General features: G+C 42.5%; 1 protein-coding gene across 1 annotated transcript; it reads left to right on the plus strand.

Annotated features, from left to right (window-relative positions):
- The first annotated feature begins 8,217 nt into the window (after positions 1-8,217).
- LOC132296530 (uncharacterized) lies at positions 8,218-9,015 on the plus strand. The gene has a single exon (XM_059794720.1). It carries the CDS (start codon positions 8,218-8,220, stop codon positions 9,013-9,015), a length of 798 nt encoding a protein of 265 aa, XP_059650703.1.
- The last annotated feature ends 3,165 nt before the right edge of the window (positions 9,016-12,180 follow it).

The raw sequence follows: 12,180 nt of genomic DNA on the forward strand, positions 1-12,180 counted from the left end.
TAAATCAAATCATTAAAAAGTCAATTAAAATATAATTCAAAACCATTAATGAACCAAAAATAATTAATGAACAGAAAACAATTAAAATATAATTCAAAACCATTAATGAACCAAAAATAATTAATGAACAGAAAACAATTAAACAAATTACCTACCATTAATGAACCAAAAATAATTAATGAACAGAAAACAATTAAACAAATTACCGAGACTATCCTTTTAAAATTAGGGGTATTACATTCTTCCCCCCTAACAAAAGGAATTCCGTCCTCGGAATTCGCTCTTACCTTCTTCCAAAATTTCAGGAAACTGCGAGCGAATGACATCTTCCCGTTCCCAAGTAGACTCAGCCTCATTGTGATGACTCCACTGAACACGAACCAAAGGAATAACCTTATTACGAAGAATCTGATCTCGTCGGTCGACAATACGACACGGTGGCTCTAAATAAGTTGCATCTGGTTGCAACTCAATTTCCCCAACATCGATATGCTGATATCGATCCTCATCTCGCAGAAATTTCCGCAACATGGAAACATGAAACACGTTGTGAACGCGATCCAAAGTATCTGGAAGTGCCAACCGATAAGCGACAGCTCCAACGCGATCCGTAATCATGAATGGACCGACAAACCGCGGAGACAACTTCCCTTTCTTCCCAAAACGCATAACACCCTTCATAGGAGATACTTTAAGAAGAACCTGATCCCCAACCTAAAACTCCAAAGCACGAGTGCGACGATCAGCATAGCTCTTCTGCCTACTTTGGGCAGTACGCATGCGATCTCGAATAAGAGCAATCTTTTCAGAGGTATCCTTGATGAACTCAGGACCTAAGAATCGGTTCTCTCCAACCTCCATCCAACAAACAGGTGATCGACACGGTCGACCGTATAACGCCTCAAAAGGTGCCATCCCAATAGTCTTCTGGAAACTATTGTTATAAGCAAACTCCACAAGTGGCAAATATTCCTCCCAGTGGCCCTTGAAATCCAGAACACACGACCGAAGCATATCTTCCATAATCTGATTCACCCTCTCAGTCTGTCCATCAGTCTGAGGATGATAAGTAGTACTAAGGTGTAACTCCGTACCTAAAGCCTGCTGAAAACTCTTCCAAAATCCCGATACAAAGCTCGAATCCCTGTCCGATATAATAGACAATGGAATGCCATGTAGCTTCACAATCTCTGAAATGTAAAGCCTCGCCAACTGCTCCGAAGTGTAGTCAGTGCAAATAGGCAAGAAATGAGCTGACTTGGTCAACCTATCCACAATGACCCATATGGAATTATGCCCCTTGAAAGAATTTGGCAACCCTTCCACAAAATCCATAGATATGCTCTCCCATTTCCACTCCGGAATTGGTAGTGACTGTAAAGCTCCTGGCGGCCTCTGATGATCAATCTTAACCATCTGACAAGTACTACACTGAGAAACAAAAAGAGCAATGTCCCTCTTCATACCTGCCCACCAAAATTGCCGTTTCATATCTTGATACATCTTATCGCCTCCTGGATGAACAGAGAACTCAGAGTGATGAGTCTCAGTCATCACATCCTTCCTCAAATTATCAGCAGAAGGTACCACTAACCGTCCCTTGTACCTTAAACCTCCATCAGCCCCAACATAGTAGAATGGAACCTCTCCGGAAGCTATCTCTGTGACCTGGTCGACACATTGCTGATCAGTGAGTTGTGCTCGTAAAACCTTGCGAATGATGGAAGGTGTAACCACCATGCAAGCCATAAAAGCATCTGACAACTCATCTACATTCTTCAAAGCATTCCACTCAGTAGTGAATAGAGCAGAAAGACTACCAACAGGTCGGCGACTAAGGGCATCCGCCACCACATTCGCTTTCCCTGGATGGTACTGTATGGAAAAATGATAGTCTTTTACAAACTCCAACCATCTGCGCTGTCTCATATTCAGCTCCCGCTGAGTGAACAAGTACTGCAGACTCTTGTGATCACTGAATAATCTGAAAGACTCCCCCAACAGATAATGCCTCCAAATACGCAAGGCAAAAACCACTGCTGCCAATTCCAAATCATGTGTCGGATAATTAAGCTCATGAGGCTTAAGTTTCCGAGATCCATAAGAAATTGGTCGCTCCTCCTGCATCAATACACATCTAAGACCCTGCAATGATGCATCCGTGTAAACAAGATACTCTATCCCGCTTTGCGGAGTAGCCAGAACCGGTGCAGAAGTCAACTTCCTTTTCAGCTCATCAAAAGCCCGCTGACAGTGCTCATCCCACACGAACTGTACACCCTTCTTGGTTAGATGAGTGAGTGGTCCTGTTATCTTGGAGAACCCCTGGATGAATCTCCTGTAATATCCTGCCAGACCGAGAAAACTCCGAATCTCTGTAGGTGATGTAGGCTGTCCCCACTCAACCACCGCCGAAACCTTGGCCGGATCCACTGCGATCCCCTTTTCTGACACCACGTGACCCAGAAATTTCACTTCCCGCTGCCAAAATTCACACTTCTCGAACTTGGCATACAACTGGTGTTCACGAAGCGTCTGCAAGACTATGTGAAGATGTCTAGCATGATCGTCCTCCGACCGAGAATAGATCAAGATGTCATCAATAAAGACAATAACAAATTGATCCAAATAAGCCCGGAAGACTCTATTCATTAAGTCCATGAACACTGCAGGTGCATTAGTCGTCCCAAACGGCATAACACGAAACTCATAAGAACCATATCTCGTGAGAAACGCTGTCTTAGGAACATCCTGCTCCCTAACTCTCAGCTGATGATACCCAGAACGCAGATCAATCTTGGAGAAATATGTGGCTCCCCTTAACTGATCAAACAAGTCATCAATCCTGGGCAAAGGATACTTGTTACGAATCGTAACCTTGTTCAACTCCCTGTAATCTATACATAGACGAAGCGAACCATCCTTCTTCTTCACAAACAGAACTGGTGCTCCCCAAGGTGATGTACTCCTACGAATAAAACCCTGGCTAAGTAACTGCTGAATCTGATCCCTCAGCTCTCTCATCTCTACCGGTGCCATCCTATAGGGTGCCCTAGCAATAGGCACAGTGCCTGGAGCTAAGTCTATCACAAAATCGATCTCGCGACTAGGTGGCAACCCTGGAATCTCCTGAAATACATCCGGGAAATCCTGTACAATTGGTATGTTATCCAATGACACAGTAATCCCCTCATCCTTTTCCTCCTCCACATGGAACAAATAGGTGCTACCGCCTCCTTTAGAACGTGGCATAACTACTACGTACATATCCTGACCAGGTATGGTAAAAATAATAGATCTATCAAAACAATCAACTTGGGCATGGTGGTGAGACAACCAATCCATCCCAAGTATCACGTCATAAGTGTGCATGTCCAGGACCAATAGATTGGCTAGAAAGCTGAGTCTGCCAATATCTAGTGTCACAGGCCCATCACTCTCATGTATAATAGCTGTATCACCCAATGGTGTAGAAATACCCTGTGGTCTAGTGCATACCCTCGTCCTCATCCCAGATAAAGCAACAAAAGTCCTAGCTACAAATGAGTGTGTAGCACCCGTATCAAATAAAACACGTCCATGTAAACCATGAATAGGAAACTTACCCTCAATAGTCTGAGGTGCCTGAACATCCTGTGGCTTGGGGTTATACACCCTGCCATAATGCAACTGCTGTGGCGCCTGTCCCTGAGTTTGCGGCGGTGCCGGTAAAGCCAGATGTGTCTGTCCCTGAATCCGTGGAACCTGTGGAGCTGGTAGAGGCACTGGCGCCCTCTGTCCCTGCTGCACATATTGTCCCTGTCTCTGTCCCTGTCCTGCTTTAGGACACTGCCTGGTGGTATGACCATACTCTCCACAAGTGTAACAACTACCCTGGAAAGTACCAAATGGCCTCGTCGGTCGGTTAGCCTGTGGCTGACCCTGCCCTGCCTGTGGTCCCCCATTCTGTTGCCTCTGAATAGGTGCCCCATTCCGATGAGCATCTGAACCACCCTTGTGCTTCTTCCAAGGCTGTTGCCCTTGGAACTTGCCTTTGTCATTCTGCCGGTGACCATTGCCATTCCCCTTTTCAGCTGACTGATTAGTAGAGTCTTTATCTCCCCGCTTCTCACCACGAGCCTGTCTGATGTCCACAGTCAACTGATACTGTTGTAGAGCGGCGTCTACCACCTGAGCATAGGTCGTATAGGCTGGACTACCTGTAATAGCTCTCTTGATAGACCACATCAGTCCTTTGACAAAACTGTTGCGCTTCTTTTCCTCTGTATCCACCTCCTCCGGTGCAAAGAGAGACAAGCGTGTGAACTGCTGCTCATACTCCGCCACTGTCATGTTTCCCTGCTGCAGACTTAGAAACTCGGTCTTCATAGCTGCCCTGACTGCATAGGGAAAATATTTCTCATCAAAGCGAGCACTGAACTCATCATAAGACAATGTCATCCTCTCATCTGAGGTGGTAACTGACTCCCACCACTGTAGTGCATCCCCAACTAACTTGAAAGTAGCAAGCATCTGCTTCTGAACCTCCGTGCACTGAACCAAACGAAGATGACGCTCAATGTCCTGTTTCCACTGGTGAGCTGCTCTCGCATCGGTTGAGCCTGAGAACACAGGTGGACTCCCCTTTGTGAAAGCGCTCCTAGCCTTTCCCCAAGAATCCGTCTGAACCACTGGTGCTGGTACAGGTGCCTGCTGAACCTGTGGTTGGTTTCGGAGTGCAGCTGTTACCCCAGCCTCTATAGCCCGAGCAACGAGGTCATTGAGGTGAGGAGGATTCTCTGGATCTCTGTCCCGACCCTGAGTCTGTTGAACTTCCTCCTGCTCCTCCTGAAACCCTGGCATTTGCTGCTCTTCTTCCATTTGCTGACGCTGTAGGAGATATTGTCGCCTACGTGCCGCTCTCCTTTCCTTCCTAGTTCCTTGCATGTTCTGTCCATTTCTAGCGTTAACCATCTGTTAACACGAAAAGACAGACATCAGTACTATTTCTATACGAACCATAAGGAATACAATGAATCCTAACTTAAGCTCTATTCAAGAGAACGCTACGCGGAAGACTTAATATGAAAACATCCTAGAGACACTTGAACCTGGAGTGCTCTGATACCAACTGTGATACCCCTCGGATCCGAGACACGGGTTGATCAGGCCCAGGCCCAAACCCGAGGGAGTATCAAACAATTAATATTTTATAGCGAACACAGAATACAAAATGAATTAAGAAATGAAAGTTTAAAGCTGAAAAGAACTAAAAGATAATCCTTAAATAATTAAATACTTAAATTTGATAAACCAAATATCCATAATTTGAACAACTCGGGAATCCATCTCTAGTGGACCCCCAATAAAAGTCTCACACTAATTGAAAGTAAAATAAAAGATAAAACCCAAATCCAAGATCTGGAAAGAAACCCTACATCTTCGGTAGAATGGAAGATCGTCTCTGCTCTGCACGAACAAGCTCAAGCCTGGAACTGACGTACACCTGAAAAATAGGAGTGGGTCAGGCCCACGAACAAGTTCTAACCTACTACAATCCAAGCAGAGACTTGATACGCATGTACATACTAAATAGTTCAACAATAACTAATAATCCGTACATAAATATATCCACACTACTGGACTCTCGCTAGGCCATGAAGGGGGTCTCAACCTGGATAGAAGGCATTACACAATACGCACCTGAGTGGGTATGAGTACCTAAACCTAAACAGGGTATACCTCAACCTTCACAGTCAGCTACACATCCAACTGCATATACGCACCCTAACCGTCGACACTGAGACTCAAGCTCATGACACGGTAACATAAAAATATATCTAAACTCCGTTTCTATCCATCCACAAGAAATCCAGTAAGTCACTCGGCGTAGCCAACCGTACCGACTTATATATATAAGGAGGATTGTAGTTTATAACCCGTGCCCTTACTCCAAAATAGGTAGGACTTAGTAATTTGAGCTAATCCAAACCCAGTATGTCACCGTCCCATACCGGTACATACAATCCAATCCGTCCAATAGTTGATATAGCATCGATAATTATAATAGCAATATCAACAATTCCATACTAAACACAAGAGAATGCATTAGCAATCATTCTTAAAAATACCAATAATTGATTCACATTGAAAATATAAATATCAATGTTAACTACTCCTTACTATGCATATTGACATAGATAACCAACCTGCTTATTTACATTCACAGTTGACAAAATAATGACCATATAAATGTCAATACCAACAGTTCCAAACTAAACATGTTAGAACAGATTAACAAACATGCTTAAGCAAACCAATTCAGAATCCATAATTTGATCATACAGGGCTTTATTTATAACGATGACCTATTCCTAGTTTCCATAGAATTAACAGAGCCTAAATAGATATTTTTCCACTCACATCTATAGCATGCAGAATAAATATAAATAATCTATTACGCTTATAGTTTCCTGTCCAACAACTTGCCGCACTAACCGTTAAATTTAATCACCAACTAATTCTCAGTGAAATATAAATTTTTAGCATAGTTTTTATTGTCATGAACATATAATTCGAGTGGACAAGCTCTCACAGAAAATTTCTAATATAATTAAGAAATTAGAAACTCCAAATCTACACAGTCTACAAGACCTTCGTAATTAACTCCATGTAATCATAATGGTTAACGCTTTGTGTCCAATTTTATATAATCTGGTCTTTGCATATTTATGTTTACCCTAGACCACTCCTAAATCACCCATTACAGTATTCATTCACCAATAAACACATTAAAACAATCACTAGGAAGCCTAATCACTGAAAAAATTTGGAAAAATAACCCACAGAATCAAAACTCACGCATAAACAACCGGGAGCCGGCTCCAGAATATTGGAGCCGCCTCCAATGGCCCTGGAGCCGGCTCCTAGACCATGGGAGCTGCCTCCAGTCCAAGGGGAGCCGGCTCCAATCCAATAGGAGCCGGCTCTCCCCCTCCTCTTCTTCGTGTTCTCCTCTCCGGTCGCCGTTTACGCCTCCGACACTTCACAGTAGAAGGTTTCAGAGAGTTTCAATTAATCCTAGAAGATTCCAGTCCTTAACTCAGTCCTTATTATGCTACTAATATGGATTAAACCAAGAATTAAATAAGACAGTTCAAAGTTAAACAGTTTACAAGTTTTAAACCAAATTCAGTTTCAGCTACACTCTAAGCATGACACAGACAACGTCTTTTATTTTTAAACCTGTAATTCATCCTGGAACCATTGAGTATGCAAAGAACACGAGTATAAGGGAGAGAGTACGGTTAGAACTTGCCTTGTGAGATTTTTGTTAAAATCTCTACGTTGTCGTCTACACTCGCCGGCGACTCCTACTGCAACTTCCTCTGTTCCTCGTTTCTAATTCCACAGACGTGTTTTGGTTGTATTATTTTGTTCCCTAAGCAGACTTATCTTATATATATATAGGCAACCAAAACCCTAAATCCAATTATACCTACAGTCTGAAACGAGGCCCATAACTCAACCTAGGTTATAAACCTTGTCGGCTCCTTAAATAAACCTAAACCTAAACAGAACTAAAACCCTAACCACACTTTTATACCTAGTCACAAATTAAAACATGTAATTACTAAGTCAACAATAAAAATTCCAAGTTAACTACTAATTCAATTAACGAAACAAATAAAAATTCCAAGTTAACCGTAAAACAGAAAATAACATACAATTTACAGAGAATTAAAGCCAAATAAATAATTAAAACAATTAACTTAAATAATCACAATTACTGTAAATAATTCAAATAATTAATTAACCCAAAGAAAACAAATAAACTAACTCATTAACTCAAATAACATAAATAAGTCAACTAAATCAAATCATTAAAAAGTCAATTAAAATATAATTCAAAACCATTAATGAACCAAAAATAATTAATGAACAGAAAACAATTAAAATATAATTCAAAACCATTAATGAACCAAAAATAATTAATGAACAGAAAACAATTAAACAAATTACCGACCATTAATGAACCAAAAATAATTAATGAACAGAAAACAATTAAACAAATTACCGAGACTATCCTTTTAAAATTAGGGGTATTACATGAAGGATTGTCCATAACGGGGCAGTAGTTCAGACAAAGGTGGAGGTTCACAGCAGAGGCAGACACAGTCTGCCATAGTTCAGTCAGGGTTTTGACCGCCACCTCCACCTCAGCCATCTCAGCCAGCTATGATAGTCCAGAGTTCTCGGCCAGGCAGAGGGTCTTCTTCGAGTGTTCCTACTCAACAGTCTGGTTATCAGACAGATGGTTCTCAGGGGCAGAGGACCCAGGGTCGTGTTTTTGCACTCACTCCAGCCGAGCCATCATCCAGTCCTTCAGTTGTCAGGGGTATGTTTCTTGTGTCCCATTCTTGGGCTAGAGTGTTGCTTGATTCTGGTGCCTCTTATTCATTTATAGCTTCATCATTTGCACGGGCATTGGGTTTGGAGGTCAGTCAGTTAGACAGATCGCTTTGTGTTGACACGTTTATTGGGGGTTCAGTCACTCTTGGAAGAGTTTATAGGAGTTGTTTTACTACCATTGCCGGCCAGATTCTTGAGTTCGATCTCATCCTTCTCGAGATGACAAGGTTTGACGTCATTCTTGGGATGGACTGGTTGTCTTCCTTCAGGGCTGTTATCAATTGTTTCAGGGGTAGAGTGTCAGTGTGTACCCTGGATGGGGATTGCTTCTGTTTCGTGGGGGATCAGTATGATTCATTTACTCCTTCATTTTACGGCATTAGAGGTTGGGATCGGCAGACTTTTTTCTTGGCTAGCCTTTTTGCCGATGACGATGTTGAGTTTGGTGGGGCTGATTATCCAGTGGTTGTGTGTGATTTTCTGGATGTGTTTTCAAAGGACTTGACTGAGTTGCCTCCACACCGAGAAGTAGAGTTTGCTATCGATTTGATGGCTGGTACAGCGCTAATTTCTATGACACCGTATCGTATAGCACCGATTGAATTGGAAGAATTAAAGAAGTAGCTTGATGATTTGAAAGTGAAAGGCTTCATCCGATTGAGTGTGTCACCGTGAGGTACACCGGTCTTGTTCGCTAAGAAGAAAGATGGTTCTTTGAGGTTGTGCATTGATTACCTGAAGTTGAATCATGTCACTATCAAGAATAAGTATCCTTTGCAAAGGATAGATGATTTGTTTGACCAGTTGAAGGGGGCGAGTTGTTTTTCAAAGATTGACCTGAGGTCAGGCTATTACCAGTTGTGAGTTAAGGATGAGGATATTCCAAAGACAGCGTTCCATACATGGTATGGACATTATGAGTTCCTTGTTATGCCTTTTGGCTTGACTCATGCACCAGCAGCATTCATGGATCTAATGAACCGTGTCTTCCACGATTACTTGGACCAGTTTGTGGTAGTTTTCGTAGATGACATACTTGTGCACTCACTGACTTAAGAGGAACACGGAGTCCATTTGAGTATAGTGTTGTAGATTCTACGGGTGCACTGTTTGTATGCCAAATATAAGAAGTGTGAATAGTGTGAGTTTTAGCTGCAAGAGGTGAAGTTTTTGGGACATATTGTCTCGGAAGGTGGAGTATTGGTCGATCCATCAAAGATTGAAGCAATTCTAAATTGGGAGTAACCCAAAAATGTCTTTGAGATCCGGAGTTTCCTTGGCTTAGCGGGTTATTATTAGAGATTCGTGAAAGATTTTTCCCGTTTGGCGGCTCCTATAACCAGATTGACCCGAAAAGGGATTAAGTTTGCATGAAATGAGGCATGTGAGTCTTCTTTTCAAGAGTTGAAGACAAGGTTGACTACAGCTCCAATGTTGGTGATACCCAAGCGTGGCTTGGGTTATGTGATTTATTGTGATGCTTCACGCGATGGCCTGGGTTGTGTGCTGATACAGGATGGTAGAGTAGTGGCTTATGGGTCTCGACAGTTAAAGACTTACGAGCTTAACTACCCTACTCATAACTTGGAGTTAGCGACAGTTATGTTTGCCTTGAAGTGTTGGAGACACTATTTGTATGGTGAAAGATTCGAGGTGTTCTCGGATTACAAGAGCCTTAAGTACCTTTTCTCCCAAAAGGACTTGAACAACAGATAGAGGCGATGGGTTGAGTTTTTGGAAGACTATAACTTTGATTTGTAGTATCATCCGGGTAAGGCAAACGTGGTAGCTGATGCTTTAAGTCGAAAATCTCGTGGGACTTTGGCTAGTTTAGCCATTTGGAAGTGGAAGATGCTTGAAGATTTAGCATAAATAGGATTATATTGCTTTGATGTTGATGATAGTGAGTCAACATTCTTGTTTAGTCTCGTGGCCCAACCCCCTCTCGTCAAACGGTGATTGAGTCACAGAGACAGGATTCGGATTTAGATGCCATTCACACTTTAATCTCCAGTGGTGAGACAATGAAGGATTGGACCTTACATGCAGACGAAGGTCTACGGTTCAAGGGTTTTGTTGGTTGTACCCATAGTTTGCCGCGAGGACATCTTACGGGAGTTTCATACTTCCCGTTTTGCAGTTCAACCAAGTGGTACCAAGATGTATCACAATTTGAGACGTCAGTATTGGTGGAATAGGATGAAAAAGGACATTGCACAGTTTGTGGCTAAATGCCTTACCAATCAGCAAGTGAAGGTCGTGCACCAAAGACTAGCTGGTTTAATGCAGCCATTACCGGTAGTGCAGTGGAAATGGGAGGAAATTACTATGAATTTTGTGACATGTCTTCCAAGGTCACGAAAGGGAAACGAGGCCGTATGGATCATCATTGACAGATTAACCAAGACGGCTCACTTTTTGACTATAAAGGCAACGGATGACGCGGAGGCACTTAGTGTGCTATATGTGAAGGAAATTATGCGGTTGCATGGAGTTCCAGTAACCATTGTTTCAGATAGGGATGCCAAATTCACTTCGAAGTTCTGGGAAGGACTTCAAGTAACGTTTAGTTCATCATTGCACCTTAGTACGGCATTCCATCCACAGACGGACTGCCAATCGGAGCATACCATCCAGATCTTAGAGGATATGCTTCGGGCATGTGTTCTTGATTTGGGAGGTAGTTGGGAGGATCACCTTCCACTTATTGAGTTTGCCTACAACAATAGTTATTAGGCAAGCATTGAGATGGCTCCATTTGAGGCGTTATACGGTAGACCTTGTAGATCTCCTGTTTGTTGGACTGAGGTGGGCGAGACAGCCGGCTTAGGACCTGACATTGTACTCGAGACTACTGAAAAGATTAAGTTGATCAGACAGAGATTACTTACAGCTCAGAGCTGATAGAAAAGTTATGCGGATAGGCGAAGACGACCGCTATCCTTTGAGGTGGGTGACTATGTCTTCCTTCGGGTTTCTCCAAGAAAAGGATTGATGAGGTTCGGGAAAAGTGGCAAGTTATCGCCACAGTTCATTGGACCTTTTGAGACTTTGGATCGTGTAGGGGAGGTGGCTTATAGGCTTACCTTACCACCACAGCTGGATAGAGTCCATAATGTTTTCCATGTATCGATGTTGCGAAAGTATGAGCCAGATCCGTCTCACATTATCGATTGGGTTGATGTGGACATTAATGAGAATGTTTCCTATGAGGAAGGACCAGTTCAAGTCCTCGACACTCGGCAGAAGGAGTTAAGGGACAAGACAATATCATTAGTGAAGGTCCTTTGGAGGCATCACAGAGTCGAGGAGGCTACTTGGGAACTCGAATAGGAGGTTTGCTCCAAGTATCCAACGTTGTTTTCTTCTCCAGATACGATTCAATTTCGGGGATAAAATCCTTTTAAGTCGGGGAGATTGTAATATTTTTGAATTTCGTCATTTTTTATTTTTCTAGAATTTTTCGTTATATGTAAGGGCATTTTTGTCTTTTCTCATTTAACGTACCGGATACTGTCGAGTGTGCTGGTTGTGTCTGAGAGTGGATTGGGGCATTTCAATGAGTTCAGGACTCTTTGAAATGCAAGGTTCGTCATTTTTGCATTTTTTTCAAATCGGACAGTTCCGTGTGGGACCCGCTACCAAAATTGTCGTGTGCAGGGCTTATGGTAGGGTTCATTTGCATCTCATTTGATTATATAATGTGCTATGTGTGGTTGTAATTTATTATGTGTGTGTGTGTGTATATATGTGGTGGTGTGGTGTAAAAAAAAAAATTATTTAAAAAGG

The sequence above is a fragment of the Cornus florida genome, unplaced genomic scaffold (genome assembly GCF_030987335.1).
Source record: "Cornus florida cultivar Cherokee Brave unplaced genomic scaffold, ASM3098733v1 CherokeeBrave_3.0.0_Hap2_Chr02, whole genome shotgun sequence".
Taxonomy (NCBI): Eukaryota; Viridiplantae; Streptophyta; class Magnoliopsida; order Cornales; family Cornaceae; genus Cornus; species Cornus florida.